The 21,585-nt window shown below is 33.3% G+C and overlaps 1 protein-coding gene across 6 annotated transcripts in view; it reads left to right on the top strand.

The window, feature by feature from the left end:
- The window catches only part of LOC106170987 (uncharacterized), a 37,321-nt gene that overhangs the window by 10,230 nt on the left and 5,506 nt on the right, over positions 1-21,585 (top strand). Inside the window, exons 12-18 of one of the 6 annotated variants that reach the window (XM_087014616.1) lie at positions 1,941-1,999; positions 2,297-2,381; positions 2,876-2,989; positions 4,968-5,072; positions 10,591-10,697; positions 20,521-20,587; positions 21,381-21,437. In XM_087014616.1, coding sequence (XP_086870742.1) covers positions 1,941-1,999; positions 2,297-2,381; positions 2,876-2,989; positions 4,968-5,072; positions 10,591-10,697; positions 20,521-20,587; positions 21,381-21,437 — 594 coding nt within the window. The remainder of the gene's footprint in view (positions 1-1,940; positions 2,000-2,296; positions 2,382-2,875; positions 2,990-4,967; positions 5,073-10,590; positions 10,698-20,520; positions 20,588-21,380; positions 21,438-21,585) is intronic. The other 5 variants (XM_087014618.1, XM_087014617.1, XM_087014620.1 and 2 more) reach the window with 5 other exon arrangements.

Raw genomic sequence — 21,585 nt, 5'->3', positions numbered from 1 at the left:
TAGGTGACAAACTTTTCAAAATTTTTGAGAGACTCATTTTCAAGTTTGACAGAATTTTCAATGTGAAAAAAATTAAGTCAGTGGAGAATCGTCTTCCAACAAAATTTTGAAGACTGACTAAATTTTTTTATTGTATTATAAGTGTTATTAGTAAGAAAGTCATGTTTACAGAGTCCCTGCACTGGACATGTCCTGTTAAACAGTTAATTTCTAATGGTACATTGTGGATTGTGAGAGTAAGACCCCCCCCCCCCCCCCCAACTTTCCCTCTATAGCATAATCAATCCAGTCAAACTGTTGTGGTTCAGAAAACTTTACCTACCACTTGTTTGCAAAAATGTTCAGTCATTGTTCCAATTTTATAAGTTCATGCAGTCTTGAATTCTAGCTGAAGGTTTGTGTTCATTTTAGTCAAAACTGGCCTATTCTTACACTTTAATGACACATGAAAAAACTACAGTGATGTCGGCTATAATTACTGTACATGTACATTTTAAATTGATAATTTTAAAACATTTTCAGTGCAGTATGTTCATCATAATTACCACTTTCTATATCTTGCCATAAACATGTTTACAAAAAAATCAGTATGATCCTATTTTTCTCATTTTTCTGATTCATCTTCCATAAAAAAGATAAATCACATTAGATATGGTTCTGGTGGTGAGTGGGGTTTATTTTAATAGCCTGTTTACAGTTGTTTTTGCCACTGGCTATAGAGGGCACTATAAAACTGAGAGGAAATATTAGACTAATATTATGTTCTGGTATACAGGGTGCTTACAAAAATCCTTCACACTATGATTATACACAGTTTGAATGGAATTCAACCATGGAATAACATTTTGGGCCTTAATTACTTAAAGTTACTTGCTTAAGTAACTAATTATTAGGCTAAGCTTAATTTTTTTCATTCAAACCTGAAAATCAGATTTTGAAGTAAGTAGGAAGTGCTGGTTTGCTTTTTTAGGTGGTACAAACTTTTGCAGTCACCCTGTACACTGTAACAGTAATAAAAAAGACTGCCTGTGTCAGTGAAAATACCGTGGGAAAGCTGTGCATCCAGTAACTGTATGCTGACTGATTTAATGAGGTTTTTCTGATTATGACTTTTAATTTAGGCTTTCTGAATTGAAACTATACTGGGACAATGAGAGATCATTTGTAAGCTTAAGTACAGTTACTGCTGTCTGCAAGCACTATCTCTTATGTCGATATAGTGCAGTGAAGTCATCATCACCAGCAGCAGGAATTGGCAATTGTTACTTGCAAGAGAATTTCATTGTGAAGCATTTTCATTAGTTTGAATCCTGTGAAACTTTTGTGGCATATGGGATATTTGGTTTTGAAGAAGAAGCTGCAGTTTTTCCAGCATATAACAAAATTACATAAGAATTTCAAAAGATAGAAATCATAACATTTCTATTGAAAGGATTTATAATAATTACGGTACCAGGAAGTTCAATATGAAGAGGAATCATTTTGAGCAACCAGAATACAGAAACTGGCAGTTCTTTGTCCTTCACAAACCAACAAGTTGGTTCATTTTAAAATATGGTTTTGAATATCTTTGAAAACAATCCCCCAATCTTAGGAGATGAGATCATTTCAGGATTGAGTTTATACAAAATGGTTGGGTATAAATTGTAGTAATTTTTTTTTTTTTTTGGCAGCAAATCTCATTTATTGTGGATAGCAGGTTATAAATCCATCTTTTCTGTAATTTTTCAAAACTTATTAAAATAATATTTTATATGGCAGTGTGGAGTCAGGGGCAGCATATATTCTATACATTCTATAGCTAGCTAGTTTTGACATATATGAGTTGGAAACATGTGACAGTTTGTAAGACAAAATAAAAAGCTAGTATAATTATTGATGTGACTTGTATTTATAGTACAATGAGACTTAATATGAAACTTTTGTGGTTGTTCTTTCAGATGTTAACCCCCCTGGCAGTAGGGAAAACAGACCTACGGAGGTGAAACAGCCATTCCAGGTGATTTGAAAAGAAATGTCATATACATTGTTAGATATTCGATAAATTAATTATACAGTGCCTAAAATGCTCACTACTATTATGTTTCAGTATTTTCTCTGAACTATGTTTAAAATTTGTTGGTTTTTTTCTTTTTTTGTTAGAAATCATTTTTATGGTTATAATGTCCTTACAAATGACTGAAAATTAGCATTGCTCTTTTTTTGGCAGTGTATTAATATATTGGTTTTGAATATGAGGGTTACACATTTCATTTTGAACGTGTAGATTTAAAACTAGCATTTCAATACATTACAGCGTGCCAGGGCGGTCAGTGAAGATGATGATAAACCCCCTCCTATTCCGACAAAGTCTGAAGGAGCATTTTTGGACGTCTCTCAAGGTAATGTGTGAGTGTTTGATCAGCTACATGTGTGTCATAAAAATATTAACTTTAAAAAAAATAATTTTGCAACTGCGCTGATGGAAACATTAATGGAGGATGATAGAGGCTTTTGTAAATGCACAGGTTCATCATTTTTTGCTTAAAGAGGAGAGGGAAAAGTATTTTTGAGGGTTATTTGTTATCAAGATTGTGAATATTTTTCTGTATTTTTGTGTTGCACTTGGTAGGGGATTTGGTTCAATTTTATTGACAACCTAGGCCTGTTAGAACTAAAATCCATAGATTTGCAAAAATGACAATTTTTGTAATATTCTGAATGTCATTAAATTTTTATGTCTGCACTATATGGGCAGTATTAGTGACAGGAGAAGTTGAGAAAAAAATTTCAGCAAGATTATTATTCTTACTGTTACAGTGTATTTCATTCGCACACACAGAAAAAACAAATACAATATTTCTAACCTTTATTTAATATTTATCCACCATTTCAGTAAAAAGTTATAAAAGGCGTAGTTGGGATGATAAAATTTGGGCAGAGAAATATTCCTGCCCGCCTCCGGTGCCAATAAAAACACCTGAGGCGTACATGCTACCACGTACCAGAGGTATTAATTCATGGACTCGGGTTCATTGTTTAGTGCATGCCACTGGTGGTGTTTGCATGATTTTTTTTTTTTTTTTTTTGTATATCCAGATTTTATATTTTATGGTTTCTCAATGCCTCTTTTACCAAATGCTTTTGATTATTTTTATGTTGTTATTTTTATTTACGCAGGTGAAAGAGTCAAGGACATACATTGTATGTAAAAATGATATTTTATGATTTCTCAATGCCTCTTTTGCAAAATGATAATTTCATGTTTTAAATTTTATTTGCCCAGGTAAAAAAGTTAAAACATATATAAAAGTATATGCAATTGTGGACTATCTATGGACTTATAGACCTTTTTAGTCATGCAGTCTTGAATTCAAATTAGAAATTCATTAGAAAACAATAGCATTAAAATGTTTATTAATTTTTGCAATTTCATTTTTTGTCAAGTTTTTTTTAATATAAGGTTCATTTCTTGGGGTTTATTGCTCTCTTATTTGAATCCATTAAAAGAAGAACAGAATTACTATTTTAGTTATTTTAACCCTTATAAATTCTGGTGGACCAAATTGGTTGGCATAAAAGCAGCCAATGTGAAAATTTTTTTTTAAATCTTATAAAATTTTTGAAAAGAATAAATACATACTGTTGAATGGCTGTCAACATTGAAAAAAAACGTTAGTTAACTAATTATTGCTTTTTTTTTTGCTTCATCACTTATGATTATTATAAAAAGCACAATATTAGAATAGTTTATTATTAGCTGTTTTTTGGCATAAGTTATTGCCGTTATAAGATGACTTACTAATAGAACTTCATCCTCTTGGAATTCTACTTATTCTACTAATCCTTGAATATATGACTATGTACATGTTGTGCTATGTGTAGATTATTATATATATATATATATATATATATGTGTGTGTATGTGTATAAATTTGTGAGTGTATTTTTAGTGAGCATGATTTGGCTATTAGTTAGACTTTTAGTTGGTAAAGGACACATTTTTTAACTCACATCTCCAGTGCTGCTCTGATTTGAACTAATTCTTTGTGTTGCAGAAATTTTGTGAGTTCTTGCATCTAGCATGTTGGGAACTAAACAAAGTGGAATGACATTATTTGTTACGTGTAGTTGTGTAAATTGATTTTTTGTTATTAAACAGTCAATTAGAGAAAATAATAATAATGAAAATGATAATGAAATGATGTAGATATAAATAGATTTAAAGGTATATTATTCATGAATGACAATTTCCCTGTACAAAGTAAAAGGAATTTATTTAGATCAAGAATAACTTTGTGATGTTTATGATATTGTTCACAATGGTATAATGGACTTAATCTAGTGGTAATTCATACAAGGTTTATCAAAAATGTTTAAAAAAATAGCATGCAGCATCCTTTACAGTCTTCCAAGTATGAGGATCTAGATTAAAAATTTTATTACAACTTGATAAATTGCAAATTTTAAAGGCTTCAGCTATGTACATGAAGTAATGCAAGTAAATATCTGTCTCCTCCCTTAATATATTAAAAAAATATTTAATCTCAGTCCTGAATGGTGCACTTATGGGCACAGTTTTAAGACACTGACATTTTTTCAGACCCTGAAATGTTTTGCTTTCTTGTTCCAAAATACATCACTTTTTGTTGTATCATGTGCACACATGTTGGGTGAATTTATCGCAATCTGTATTATTTAAATGTTGTCCTGACGCATGTTTTTTTTTTTTTTTGATATATGAAAAATTAATTTAGACTATAGTTTGTAAAATCTTGCAAGTGTATAACATATCTGTCAGGTTTCGTCAAAGGTTATATGAATTTTTGTATATAAAGATATATAAGATATTTTATATATAGAAATAATTAAATTCAGATTGATAAAAACCTTAGGCAATAGAAAAACTTTTGAATTTGATACCTAAACTAATTGAAAACTTTCCTTCCCATCTCTGACATTTTGCGCTAAGTGTTACTTTACTCCAGGCCAACATTATGATGGGGTGATGCGATACCCACCAATGACAAGGTCAAGGTCATCAACAGACAACAAGTACCATTCCTTGGAGAGGAATTTCTTTTCTAAGAAAGGTACAACAAATGTTGCAATGATTATATAGGGTAAAGTGTTCTAATTAGGGCAGTTTTGTTATGCTCACTATTAAGACGTGACATATCTCCAATATATGCCATGAACTATTTATATATGAATATGTATATTTGTAGCCTGTATATTACAAGTGCAGCACTGGTAGGTGTGTATAGGCTTTTCTATCCTTATTCTAAACTTTAAGTTTATAATGCAACCTATTTGAGTGGATATTAAGTTTACTGCTAGCTATTTTATGCTTAGCCTATGTGAATGAGATGTTCAGAGCAATACATATTACAATATGATGGACTAGATATAGAATCATTGACAGTGATTAGTGTCTGTTTAATTGAGTAGATTCTTCAGAATGCTATGCTAGCTGATGTTTCAGATGTACAGTGTTTCAGTTGTACATGATAGTTAAGACAATTTGAACCTAGAGGACTGCACACTGGGTGACAGAACTTTATAAGTAAATTTGAGAGGGGGAAAAATGTTGAACATATTGCAGAAAGTTGTGAAAAACATTACCAGTAATGCATATGATTAGTGGTTTTGGCTGTCATTTTCTTTTTTTTTTTTTTCTTTTTCAGGTGCAATGGCATAAAAGGTACTCATTTAGCTAGGAAATATGCAATTTTTATTATGTACAGACACAGATGTGTCTGTACATATAGCCATCATCTGCGTCTGTCGTCGCCGTCGTCGCTGTCGTCGTCGCCGTCGCCGTCGCCGTGCACTTTTACCGATAACACGATAAGTGGAAAACCATTTTACCTTTTGACTTGAAACTTGCAGAACTGATGAATATTCATAATACGCAGGTCAAGTTCGAAAATCAGCATGATCGGGTCACTTTTAGGGAATTTATGCTGTTTTTTCACTTTTTTCAGCATATATGCAGCACCGATAACACGATAAGTGGAAAACCATTTTACCTTTTGACTTGAAACTTACAGAACTGATGAATATTCATAATACGCAGGTCAAGTTCGAAAATCAGCATGATCGGGTCACTTTTAGGGAATTTATGCTGTTTTTTCACTTTTTTCAGCATGTATGCAGCACCGATAACACGATAAGTGGAAAACCATTTTACCTTTTGACTTGAAACTTACAGAACTGATGAATATTCATAATACGCAGGACAAGTTCGAAAATCAGCATGATCGGGTCACTTTTAGGGAATTTATGCTGTTTTTTCACTTTTTTCAGCATATATGCAGCACCGATAACACGATAAGTGGAAAACCATTTTACCTTTTGACTTGAAACTTACAGAACTGATGAATATTCATAATACGCAGGTCAAGTTCGAAAATCAGCATGATCGGGTCACTTTTAGGGAATTTATGCTGTTTTTTCACTTTTTTCAGCATATATGCAGCACCGATAACACGATAAGTGGAAAACCATTTTACCTTTTGACTTGAAACTTACAGAACTGATGAATATTCATAATACGCAGGTCAAGTTCGAAAATCAGCATGATCGGGTCACTTTTAGGTAATTTATGCTGTTTTTTCACTATTTTCAATATAAATGCAACACTGATAACACAATATAAGAAAAACGGATTGGCCAATTGTAATTATACTCACAGGAGTGGTCAATCTTACTAAAACACAGGTTGAGTTCGAAAATAAGCATAATCGGGCCATTACTTAAGAAGTTATACTGTTTTTTCACATTTCCTCAGATTCAATTATTAGGCATGTTAACAGTCTCATTATTTAACTAATAAGATGCCTAAAAGTGTTTGTTTGATATTTCCTGCATCTTTACAACATTGTTAGTTGATTATGTAAAAAACATGGTAAACTTGTTATCATGTATTGTGTAATAAAGTGTCAAAAATGGAAATAAACTCATATCATTGCAGTTTGTCAGATTCAATCATCCACTATGTTCAGAAGCTCAGAATGGAGGAAATTGGACATTTAACACTGTTCTATTGATACTTTTCCCATCTCATCAATTTTCTTAGTTGGACATATAAAAATGGCAGTAAAATGTTTGTTTTATGTTAAAAAAAGTGTTAAAAATGGAAATAAACCCATTTCAGAACAGTGCCGTCTTGTTTACATTTTGGCATTATCAAGGCGTGACTTTGAAGTTCCATGGGCCTGAAGACCTTTGCTAGTCACATTTTCTGAATATCTGTGATACAAATATTTTATAATTAAAAATTGATGGTCATTAAGCTGTTAAACATTATGTAATATTGCATCAAAATTTGAAGAAACCCCCATTTTGGGCACTGCTTCCATGATGACCATTTAAGGAAAATCATGTCACTTACTGTTCTCAAACTTACAGGATAGAAACATGGGACTAAAATACAGCTTCAGTAGGCAATGCAGTCTGTTTGGTATTTTTTTTTTTTTTTTTTTTTTTTTTTTGGCAGTTAAACAGTTTTTTGTGAAAATTTAATTTTTCACATATTGGTATTTTCAAGGTGTGACTTTAAAGTTCCATGATACTGAAGACTTTTGCTTGTCACATTTTCTGAATGTCCATGTTACTAATATTTTATTAATAACATTTGATTGTCATTATGCTGTTAAACATTATGTAATGTTGCATCAAAATTTGAAGAAACCCCTATTTTGGGCACTGCTCTTATGATGACCATTTGAGGGAAATCATGTCACTTACTGTTCTCAAACTTACAGGAAAGAAACATGGGTCTAACATACAGCTTCAATAGGCAACGCAGTCTGTTTGGTAAAATTTTCTGGCAATTTAACAGTTTTTTGTGAAAATTTAATTTTTCACTTATTTGCATCTTTATTTCACTTTTCTCAGCATATATGCAGCACCGATAACACGATATGTGAAATACCATTTTACCTTTTGGCTTGAAACTTACAGAACTGATGAATTTTCATAATACGCAGGTCAAGTTTGAAAAACAGCATGATAGAGCCACTTTTATAGAAGTTATGCTGTTTTTTCATTTTTTTAGCATATATACAACACTGATAATACAATATAGGAAAAACAGATAGGCAAATTGTCATTTTACTCACAAGAGTGGTCAATCTTACTAAAACATAGGTTGAGTATGAAAATCAGCATAATCGGTCCATTATTTTAGAAGTTATTCTTTTTTTTTACATTTCCTCAGATTCAATTCTTAGGCATGTTAATAGTCTCATTATTGAACTAATAAGATACATAAAAGTGTTTGTTTGACATTTCCTGCATCTTTACAACATTGTCAGTTGATCATGTAAAAATGATGGTAAATTTGTTATCATGTATTGTGTAATGAAGTGTCAAAACTGGAAATAAACACATATCATTGCAATTTGTCATATTCAATCATCCACTATGTTCAGAATCTTAGATGGAGGAAATTGGACATTTAACACTGTTCTATTGATATTTTCCCCATCTCATCAATTTTATTAGTTGGTCATATAAAAATGGCAGTTAATTGTTAATTTTGTTTTATGTTAAAAAAGTGTTAAAAATGGAAATAAACCCATTTCAGAAAAGTGCTGTCTTGTTTACATTTTGGCATTTTCAAGATGTGACTTTGAAGTTCCATGGTCCTGAAGACCTTTGCTGGTCACATTTTCTGAATATCCATGATACTAATATTTTATTATTAAAAATTGATGGTCATTATGCTGTTAAACATTATGTAATATTGCATCAAAATTTGAAGAAACCCCTATTTTGGGCACTGTTCCCATGATGATCATTTAAGGAAAATCATATCACTCACTGTTCTCAAACTTACAGGAAAGATACATGGGACTAAAATATAGCTTCAGTAGGCAATGCAGTCTGTTTGGTAAATTTTTCTGGCAATTAAACAGTTTTTTGTAAAAATTTAATTATTCATTTATTGGCATTTTCAAGGTGTGACTTAGAACCTCCACGGGCTTGAAGACCTTTGCTAGTCACATTTTCTGAATATCCATGATACTAATATTTTATTATTAAAAATTGATGGTCATTATGCTGTTAAACATTATGTAATGTTGCATCAAAATAGAAGAAAACATAATTTTTGGTGTTGCTGCCATGATGACCATTATGGGAAAATCATGTTACTTACGACTCAACTTTTCAAAAAAAGTTGGAAAAGCAGTCTAATTGGCTTCTTTTTCTGGAATTTATACATTTTAGTGAAATATTCATTATTATCTTTTTGGCATATTCATTGTGGGACTCAGAACTCCCATGGACATGAAGCCGAATGGTCAATAATAAAAAATTGGTGATCATTATTCTATAAATTATTATGTAATGTTACATCAAAATTGACAAAAATATTTTTGTACTGCTTCTGCAAACATTATGGAAAGAAAACTGTGTTACTTATTATTATGTTTAACTTACAAGTATGATTTTTAGGATTGGCATGCAGTTCAAATTAGAAAGCCAGCTCAATTGGGTTATCATTTATCATTGAATTTATGCAATTTTGTGTTAAATTTTCATTTTTCTCATTCTGGCTCTTTCTAATTGTAAATTTGAACTTTGATGGACCTGAAGCCTTATGCTTTTACTTTCGTCGTTGTTACCTGTTCTGCATAATTAAAATTTGATATTGACTGTGCAGTTAAACATAATGTACTATTGCATCAGAATTGGCAGTCTCCTATTTTTGTGCATTATTGTTTTGTGCTTTTCTTAAGCTGTGTCTTATGGGACAAATTTGTGTGGTCAGTCTGTAAATTCCCCTTGGGTATTCACTAGGCTAAGTTTAGTGCTATAAACTCATTTGCCTGATTAAGTGGCCATTAAATGAGATTTCATAAATCACACTTGTTGATATTTCCCTGTAAACTCCCAAAGGTTAAGCTCTCTGCTAGATAACAGTGTCCATAATAAGGAAGCACTGAATAGCAGCTTCATTAGATTATATTTTTGTTGTTTTCTTTTTAATTTCTTCTCCAACACTGGCATTTTTAAGATGTGACTTTCCCATCCACCTGAGGCTCTGCACAATTTCTGTATTTCCACGTAAGCAGTTGTATTGGTATTCATGTCTTTAAACACTAGTAATATTATTTTATGCACTGTCATCATTTTTCTTATATTGGGACTTTCATCATGTGAATTTTAACTCTCATGGTCATGAAACTATAATCTTATTGAAGGGGTGGATTGAGACCATCTTCTGGGTCTCCTGGAAGACAGTTAGATTTTTTATATTGATGGGTATCTATTTTTTTCTTTTGGAAGACCATCAAAATGGAAGATGGATCAATAAAGATACTTTAGAATACTGTCAAAAATATTTCTGGATCTGCTCCTGTTATTGACCATGTTACCTGTTGTGCATAATGAAAAATCAGTGTTGACTGACTGCTATTATAAGCATTATTTATTGTTGCATCAAAATTGACAAAATGACCTCTTTTGCATCTTTTTTTTTTCTGTTTTTTGTCTGTACATTTGACAGCTTTGCTGCCTTGTTTTGTTTAAGGATTTATTTTATTTAGCAGTTGTAACGTATTTGTCAAAATGTCACTCATTTCTTTCACTGACTTGCAGATGTATCTGAGAAGCCAGAAGAAAGTGGTCCAGAATCTGGGGGGAAACCTAAGACAACAAATGTGCTGGAGAAATTAATGAGCAAAGTGCCTATGAAAAGCAACAAGGTAGGTCTATGTATTTTTATTAAGAAAAGATTCAGTGCTCAGTGGATAGGAAGGATTAAAGTGGATAAAATATTATATTGACAAAGATGATATTTCTTTGTATTCATGATATTGCAACTGGGTAAAGGGAGCTGTAATTACATTGATTTATAAATTTAACAATTGCTACTGTTATTATTTATTGCTATTGTATTATGAAAACATATTAAACATGATGCATCAACAAATACTGCTGTATTATGGGAATAAGCAGAGTATTGTAACATCAGTAATTGCTGTTGTATTATGAGAAGATATTTACCATGACTGTTACATCAACATTTGCTGTTGTATTATGGGAAGACATTGATCATTGTGACATAAAACAATTGCTGTTCAGTTGTATTATGGGAAGACATTGTTACATCAACAATTGCTGTTGTATTATGGAAAGACATTGATGATTGTTACATCAACAATTGCTGTTGTATTATGGGAAGACATTGATGATTGTTGCATCAACAATTGCTGTTTTATTATGGGAAGACATTGATCATTGTTACAGCAACAATTGCTGTTGTATTATGGGAAGATATTGATGATGGTTACATCAACAATTGCTGTTGTATTATGGGAAGACATTGATGATTGTTACATCAACAATTGGTGTTGTATTATGGGAAGACATTGATGATTGTTACATCAACAATTGCTGTTGTATTATGGGAAGGCAATAATCATTGTTACATCAACAATTGGTGTTGTATTATGGGAAGATATTGTTGATTGTTACATCAACAATTGTTGTTGTTTTATGGGAAGATATTGATGATTGTTACATCAACAATTGCTGTTGTATTATGGGAAGATATTGATGATTGTTACATCAACAATTGCTGTTGTATTATGGGAAGATATGATTGTTACATCAACAATTGCTGTTGTATTATGGGAAGATATTGATGATTGTTACATCAACAATTGGTGTTGTATTATGGGAAGACATTGATGATTGTTACATCAACAATTGGTGTTGTATTATGGGAAGACATTGATGATTGTTACATCAACAATTGGTGTTGTATTATGGGAAGATATTGATGATTGTTACATCAACAATTGGTGTTGTATTATGGGAAGATATTGATGATTGTTACATCAACAATTGCTGTTGTATTATGGGAAGATATTGATGATTGTTACATCAACAATTGCCGTTGTATTATGGGAAGACATTGATGATTGTTACATCAACAATTGGTGTTGTATCATGAGAAGATATTGATGATTGTTACATCAACAATTGTTGTTGTTTTATGGGAAGATATTGATGATTGTTACATCAACAATTGCTGTTGTATTATGGGAAGATATTGATGATTGTTACATCAACAATTGCTGTTGTATTATGGGAAGGCAATAATCATTGTTACATCAACAATTGGTGTTGTATTATGGGAAGACATTGATGATTGTTACATCAACAATTGGTGTTGTATTATGGGAAGATATTGATGATTGTTACATCAACAATTGTTTTTGTTTTATGGGAAGATATTGATGATTGTTACATCAACAATTGCTGTTGTATTATGGGAAGATATTGATGATTGTTACATCAACAATTGCTGTTGTATTATGGGAAGATATTGATGATTGTTACATCAACAATTGCTGTTGTATTATGGGAAGATATGATTGTTACATCAACAATTGCTGTTGTATTATGGGAAGATATTGATGATTGTTACATCAACAATTGGTGTTGTATTATGGGAAGACATTGATGATTGTTACATCAACAATTGGTGTTGTATTATGGGAAGACATTGATGATTGTTACATCAACAATTGCTGTTGTATTATGGGAAGATATTGATGATTGTTACATCAACAATTGGTGTTGTATTATGGGAAGATATTGATGATTGTTACATCAACTATTGCTGTTGTATTATGGGAAGATATTGATGATTGTTACATCAACAATTGCCATTGTATTATGGGAAGACATTGATCAGTCTGTCCGCAGATTCCGAGCTGCGCGTGCACACTGTCTGAAGCGACGGCCATTTTCGCACTACTTTCAGCAAAATCGAGTGAAAATGGACGACTTTTCAGCTCTTCGTATTTTCATGTGTATTTTTGTCAACAGTTGATGTGATTAAACGATAGATATATAAAAAGAAGCGGGAATATCTAGGGATTCGCTATTTTAAGGTTAGTTGTCATAAAACATAGATTCAGAACGGTAAAATGGAAGATTTATCCACGCGGGTGATTGCAAATGGTGTCCCGTTTCAGGTGTCCGAAATTTTATATGTAAAGATTTCTATAAGAAGTTTAAATTGTACAAATTTTTAAAAACTAAATCATGAAAGCCGGTTAAACTCGCTTTCTGGCGGTATATATATTTTGTGAATTCAGCTTTGTCCATTTTTTTAAGCGCGAGGTGAACGCGACGCCAAACACTCGCATTTTTGAAGCGTATAACATTGGGGCGTTTAAATTATAACAAAATTGCTATAATGTTTATATCACCAGCGTTTTATATAAATTCTAAAAGCTAAACAAGTGGGCTTCGTATTGATATAAAATATATGTTGCGTTCGGCTCCCATCTGGTTGGCAAAGTGTTGATAATCCCGTGAAGTCGGTGTAAAAGTTGGCAAAACCGATTTTTTCAAGTGCAGTAGGTTACTGTGACTATGTATCGCAGGAAACGCGAAATATTATCAAACATTTATATTCTTCAGAAAGACGAAATCATAAACTTTTAAATGATATATCATAAGGTATGTCTCCTACAATTTTGCCCATTTTGTGTGGGGAAATATAGCATCTCCAAAACGACGACAAAAATGGAACCCCATTTTCATCATAATTTATAGCGTCACGTGACCAACCTGAAGCACTGGCCCGACCTAGCAAGACTACAAGTTTTCTTAAATATTCTATTTATATAAAAAATATATATATAATATATATAAAAAAATATATAAAATATATATACCGCCAGAATATTCCAAGAGTTATATACTTCATTCTTAAAACATGATCCAATCCACAAGAAATCCAGTGTGAATTTTGACCAATATAGAAAGATATTGCTAGATCTAGTTATAAATAAAACAAGATTTTTTAATTGAATAAATATTTACAAAGAAGTACTGGCCTATGACCAGGTTGTACTTTTTAAAGCCTGAAAGGGTTTTGATAAAAAATCATTCAACACCGGTTTAATCATTATATTAAGATCTGCACTTCTGCCTTGTTCTCTTATTTTACTGCTCAAGATTTATTTCTATTTACTAGTACTATTTTTGTCTCTTACATATTAAACTATTTAAAATTAGACCCTTCCAATTATAATTTTTAAAAATATCCCTAATCTATTTAAAATTTACATTTCTGTTTTTAAAAATGCAAAATATTGAAATCTGTGTGATAAACAAAACTAAGTAAACATTTAAAATTCATGTCCTTAAAGCACTGTTCCTGGGAAATGTTCATTCAGCCTCATGAATATGCACTGACCTTGTTAAAAGTTTTTTGGAAACTTTTTGCCTTTAAAATTAAAGCAGATAACAAGGTTCCAATAAACTCGTTGGCCAACTTGATCTGTCTATTCTGAAGGCAGGAGAAGCACCTGCCCCAGCAAGTTATGAATATTACCTTTGCCAAAACTGACATACAATTAAGATCATCCCCGGTTGAAAATTCTTGAATATAATTTGTAATTAAATACATAACAAAGTAAAATGCATTAAAAATTAAAAAAAAAAAAGAAAACTTCAGTATAGAGTATGTTTCAATTTTTTTATTTCCTTAGAACCTTCAATGGCCAGGTCATTTACCTGCTGGATATGACAATCAGAAAACTAAATCAATTTTCAAGTTCAAAATTGGGCCGTTTTCCCAGAGTGTCACCCTGCCACCCAGTGGTTGATAGATTCTTTGACTAAATGATCATCAAAACTTGGCCCCTATAAAACTGCTGTCAAAATTTGGTTAACTTAAGCATAATAATCCCCAAACATGACCTCCAGTCAGATTTGATTCTTTAGAGAGCACTGTATCCTCTCTCCACCTGTGAAGTGGACAGGGTGAACAAGGCAATTTCAATTAGCATTATTGTATGTATTCTAATCTTTGTCTGGTCTCCTAGCCTTGAAACAAATCCATACACATATCTTTACTTTTATTCACTATAAACATGCCACCTATCTATGTGCTCTTTAAATGCAGGCCACTCTCAGTGGAAGTCTTGTGGGTCAAAGCCCATCCTGTTTAATACTTGAAAAAAGTATTGTTCCAGAATTTGTCTGCTATGAGAAAGGTTTCTAGGGTAAACAGTATCCAAGACTCTACAAAACACCATCTCTTGTTCAGTCACACCTGCATCAACAGCACCATCACACACAATCGTATGGAAATAAATTTTCCCTGGTCTTGACTAGAACACCTCTTCCCTTATTGTCAGCTGATATGAAATTCGGGAATCTGTTAAAAATAAATATAATACTAGAGGATCAGAGAGGCGATACCGCCTCCGAATATTGTACCACCAGCTGGAGCAAGCGCATTCGTATAGACCCCCACATACACAAAATAAGGGACATAGCCACCAGTTTTGTGCTTGACAAGCTGTAAAAATGCAATCAACAAGAATTTTTAAACTATTGCAAAAAATATATATGGTACAATCAAATTTAAGTTCTTCGTAAGGTAGGTCAAGGGTCAATTTCAAGGTCACAGTAAATTGCCAGTATATGACTTCCTATTCAAGTTCAAGAGTAACTATGGACCTATCTCTGCCAGTTTTGGAGATAAAAGGGAAGCAAAATTTGCAAAGTTCAGTTTATGGTGAAAAGTAGGACAAAGGTCAATTTTAATGTCACATTTATAATACCAGTATATGACTTCCTATTCAAGTTCAATAGTAACTACCGACCTATCTCAGCCAGTTTTGGAGATAAAAGGAAAGCAAAATTTGCAAAATTCAGTTTATGGTGTAAAGTAGGTCAAAGGTCAATTTTAAGGTCACATTTAGATTGCCAGTATATGACTTCCTTTTCAAGTTCAATAGTAACTATGGACCTATCTCTGCCAGTTTTGGAGATAAAAGGGAAGCAAAATTTGCAAAGTTCAGTTTATGGTGAAAAGTAGGACAAAGGTCAATTTTAATGTCACATTTATAATGCCAGTATATGACTTCCTATTCAAGTTCAATAGTAACTACCGACCTATCTCAGCCAGTTTTGGAGATAAAAGGAAAGCAAAATTTGCAAAATTCAGTTTATGGTGTAAAGTAGGTCAAAGGTCAATTTTAAGGTCACATTTAGATTGCCAGTATATGACTTCCTTTTCAAGTTCAATAGTAACTATGGACCTATCTCTGCCAGTTTTGGAGATAAAAGGAAAGCAAAATTTGCAAAGTTCAGTTCATGGTGAAAAGTAGGTCAAAGGTCAATTTCAAGGTCACATTTAGATTGCCAGTATATGACTTCCTATTCAAGTTCAATAGTAACTATGGACCTATCTCAGCCAGTTTTGGAGATAAAAGGGAAGCAAAATTTGCAAAATTCAGTTCATGGTGAAAAGTAGGTCAAAGGTCAATTTCAAGGTCACATTTAGATTGCCAGTATATGACTTCCTATTCAAGTTCAATAGTAACTATGGACCTATCTCTGCCAGTTTTGGAGATAAAAGGGAAGCAAAATTTGCAAAGTTCAGTTGGGTGAAAAGTAGGTCAAAGGTCAATTTTGAGGTCACATTTAGATTGCCAGTATATGACTTCCTATTCAAGTTCAATAGTAACTACGGACCTATCTCAGCCAGTTTTGGAGATAAAAGGAAAGCAAAATTTGCAAAATTCAGTTCATGGTGTAAAGTAGGTCAAAGGTCAATTTTAAGGTCACATTTAGATTGCCAGTATATGACTTCCTATTCAAGTTCAATAGTAACTATGGACCTATCTCTGCCAGTTTTGGAGATAAAAGGGAAGCAAATTTTGCAAAGTTCAGTTTATGGTGAAAAGTAGGTCAAAGGTCAATTTTAAGGTCACATTTAGATTGCCAGTATATGACTTCCTATTCAAGTTCAATAGTAACTATGGACCTATCTCTGCCAGTTTTGGAGATAAAAGGGAAGAAAAATTTGCAAAGTTCAGTTCATGGTGAAAAGTAGGTCAAAGGTCACTTTCAAGGTCATAGTAAGATTGCCAGTATATGACTTCCTATTCAACTTCAATAGTAACTATGGACCTATCTCTGCCAGTTTTGGAGATAAAAGGGAAGAAAAATTTGCAAAGTTCAGTTCATGGTGAAAAGTAGGTCAAAGGTCACTTTCAAGGTCATAGTAAGATTGCCAGTATATGACTTCCTATTCAAGTTCAATAGTAACTATGGACCTATCTCTGCCAGTTTTGGAGATATAAGGGACTAAATGTTATAATTTTGGAGTTACCATAATGTGCCTTAAATTTCGTACAGAAAAAATTAATTAAAATAAAGAAAATGTCATTTTGGTCAAAATTCTTGAAATAGGAGGTGCTCTGAAGTTTCAGAAGTTCAAATTTGATGAAATAATGTCATTTTTGAACACAAGTTGTCTGCTTTGCCAAGCCTTATGTTTTATTTTTCCAGAGTTCAAAATTTATTATCCATTACCGTACTGCACATTTTGCTTTTACCACCAATATGTACTTTTTGATACAGCGTAACTCGAAAACCGTATGGAATACAAAAAAACGGAGACCACCTCCAGTGTTGGGCTTTACATGCTCTACAAAATGCAAAAAAGAATGGGTCTCTAGCATTAACGGTTCCCGAATTAGAGACAGTTTTCAGTTTCGGTATCTTATGGCCGCTACTCCCGTGAAAATGCACCGATTGACCCCAAATTCATGGAGATGAAAGATGACCTGAAGGGTAACACCTTCCAATAATATTATTGGTTAAGTCTGTGTGGTGTCTGAAAAACAGGGCAAAAAAAATTTTTTTCGTAAAAAATTTCATTTTTTTGAAAATTTTGGCCCATTTGACCTTGAAGTAAAGGTCAAAGGTCAAATCCAAGGGTATATTTGAAATCAACACATATGACTTTTGGAAAGCCGTCTATAGAAATTTTTCCCATAACTCCTTCCGTAGGGTAGATAATTAGCATTTAATTTTGCCATTTTTAGACAAGGGTGCATTGCAATGAGTGCCACACCCAGACCCCAATACCGACAAAGCCCAAATTTTACGTGGAACGAGTTGAGATTATAGGTGACCTAAATCCATGAGATGGGTACGGGGGCCCTTACCGTCTAGGAGGAGAAGCGGTAACGGTAGCCGTCCGGCGGAGCCGGCGGAGCCAACGGAGCCGGCGGAGCCGGCGGAACGATCCGGACGGGACCGAAACCATGTGTACCGCCAGCGCTAACGCTGGTGGTACAATAATGATAAAATCATACATGTATGTAAAGGAAATAGAACGAATAAAGGTATCCTAGTAGGCCTACACATTGTATGTAAACAAAGTAAAACTATAACTTTGCAACAAAATATAACATTTCACTGGTACTGAACGTCAACAAGTGGGGTACGTACGGATAAAATTTAGTCCCAAAATATTACACGTCCCTATACTCCCGTTACCGATAGATACATAAAGGAAAAACGGAAAAAACGTCTTTTTAGATTTAAATACCGATAGATCCGATTTTTTTCTGCTGTCCTATATATTTGCGTTCCTATAGATATGACGTCCTCATAAACCCACGTCCTTTAAATCCGCATACCTATAGATCCACGTATTTTTAGATCCAAATACCGATAGATCCATTACAGGTACACTATTGCTCGAAATGGTTGGTATACTACTCAGTACATAAAATGCACTTCTTTAAAACGGCAGTACGCAGTCAGCAATATATTATTCTACTAGATCGTTTTCAAACAATACTCAGTGAAAGAACATAAAAAGAACAAAAGTGTGTTCTATATTTCACAACGCTTAATTACTGTTCTAGCGTCAGAACACTGTTTAAAGCGTTCTCAAAATGCAACATTCGAACACGTAAAAAGTGTTCTGAATTTACATGTAAATGTGTTCTAAACAAAACAAAACAAAAAAGAACATAAAAATGTGTTCTAAATTTCACAACGCAAGTTGATATGGGCCTTTTAGCCGATTACGATGTCAGATAGATGGATCTAGCGGTACCTGGATCTAAAGATACGTGGGTTTATAGGAATCTGTTGGTGGATCTATCGGAACGTAAATTTAACGAGACGTAAATCTATTGAGACGTGTATGTATAGAGACGTATCTATCGGGGCGAATATTTTATTGGGACGTTTATCTATATGGCGGACCCCAACAAGTGCATCTGAACTATGCGAAGGGAGGTTACTCCAAAATCATTTCTATACATTTCGGCGCTTATATGAAACTTAGTGAATGCAAAAAAAAAAAAAAAAAAAAAAAAAGACTCACCTTTAAGTCTGCAAACCCAAAGCTATGTAACTTGAAAGGCAAACGGCAGATTTTTTCCATTCTAAAACCATGTTATGGCAGCGATATGGTCGATCTGCAGCACCGATGGCGTTTTTTTCACGTATTATTTTCCATAACAACTCTCACTATGACAATGACACACTGTATACTATAAATATACACTTGAGAAGCTGAACATTCAATTTTTTAAACCGAAATGCAAGATTTGCCGAGAAAATCGCTTTCGAGTCACTTCCTCAGTGCAGCGTGACAGTCCCAGTTTCGACTGACCTACATACTTCGAACTAAAATAGGGATTTCACAAAAAAGGACGGTTGTACAAATTTTTCATTCTTTTTGGTTCAATTCCAGCATATATAGTTGCATAAATCGTTATAATATCAATAAAGTAAGTTTGTCCATTTTTTCTACAATCATTTCATTTTAGGGTACAAAATTACACGATCCGCTTGAGAAAAATGCGTGTGCTCTTTGTAGACAACTGATACAAGGCTTTCGTGGAAATTGAAATGTTCATTTTACATTGTGCGTTTACATCAAGTTCTAAATATTATTTTTTGAAAGTTTCAAGCTGAATAATGAGTTATTCACAGAGCTTCATGGATTTATATAACAACTTTGGATTTTGGAAAACATGGCGCGAAACACACGTCGCGGACTATTTTGTGCAAGCGCGTAGGTGTTTTTGTAATGATCACCGCTTACGCATTGATATGCAAGATCTGCGGACAGACTGGATGATTGTTACATCAACAATTGTTGTTGTTTTATGGGAAGATATTGATGATTGTTACATCAACAATTGCTGTTGTATTATGGGAAGATATTGATGATTGTTACATCAACAATTGCCGTTGTATTATGGGAAGACATTGATGATTGTTACATCAACAATTGGTGTTGTATTATGAGAAGATATTGATGATTGTTACATCAACAATTGTTGTTGTTTTATGGGAAGATATTGATGATTGTTACATCAACAATTGCTGTTGTATTATGGGAAGATATTGATGATTGTTACATCAACAATTGCTGTTGTATTATGGGAAGACATTGATGATTGTTACATCAACAATTGTTGTTGTTTTATGGGAAGATATTGATGATTGTTACATCAACAATTGCTGTTGTATTATGGGAAGATATTGATGATTGTTACATCAACAATTGCTGTTGTATTATGGGAAGATATTGATGATTGTTACATCAATAATTGCTGTTGTATTATGGGAAGACATTTATGATTGCTACATCAACAATCGCTGTTGCATTATGGGAAGACAGGTGTGATAAAATTATAATTCTACTGCTAAAATATGTCATTTGTCAATCTTCAGGGAAGGGAACCCAGTCTTCCATCAGCTGGTGTCAGCACTCCTGCTGTATTCATTCCATTTAAAACAGGTCAGTATCATACTAGACGATGGGCAGTGAAGGACATGACTGTTCAAACACAAATTGCTGTTGTTTGGTCTAGCTTTTTCCAAAATACTAAACTTACTGTAACAGTAGATACATGTAGCCCTGGTATCCTTTTTGGGGGTTTTGCTGAAGCTCCAAGAGTTCGTTGATAAGTACATGCTCTCTATATATACATGTATGACTCTTGATGATGAAATGCTCTTTGGACCAGTTGCCCGAATTTTGTGAACATATGGTCATGGAAGGATTCCATCATGGTATTTGTGAGACATAGGCCACATTCACATAGAGTTGAGCCATGGCTCTACAAAGCCACGGCCTAAATATGGCAGATGTACATGAAAGGAAAACTCTTTTAATAGTCTCCCTGCCTGTCACACGCCTCCCCATGCGTCGTCCCTGCGGGGGTACAGTCATTAAATCTCGGCTCCATTGGGACAACACGTGGGCAGGCGTGTGAAAGGCGGAGAGACTATTAAAAGATTAGGCGGCTTTCCTTTCATGTACGTCCGCCATATTTAGGTCGTGGCTTTGTAGAGCCATGACTCAACTCGATGTGAATGCGGCCATAACTTGGTAAACACGGTGAGAAATGAGATGTGTTGTTCCAAGTTAAACTGTCCCAACTGGTCTAGAAATGCAGCTTTTATTAATATGATATCTGGACTCTTATATGACACCTTCATTTATGTTTCTAAATGTGGTAGGATGTTTTTTGTCAAAAAATGTGCAGTGTATCACATGCTTTGTTTTGTTCATTGTGCATTTGTTTCAGATTCAGACGAGGCATTGTTTTGTCCTCCTTCTCACCATCCTTTTTTCAAAAAAGTTGGTAAGAATATGATGAGATTTTCAGTTGAGAGTGACATAGAGTAGAGAGGATTTTGTTTGGTGACCTTTTCTCACATGATTTGTATTCTGGTCTTGTTTTTTCACTTTTAACTTCAAGCATTATTTCTCATTTCGGTACTGTCAATTGG

Source organism: Lingula anatina, chromosome 6, assembly GCF_051362555.1.
Source record: "Lingula anatina isolate TDL-2025a chromosome 6, LinAna3.0, whole genome shotgun sequence".
In the NCBI taxonomy this organism is placed as follows: Eukaryota; Metazoa; Brachiopoda; class Lingulata; order Lingulida; family Lingulidae; genus Lingula; species Lingula anatina.
This window is presented reverse-complemented; position numbering and strand designations above follow the sequence as displayed.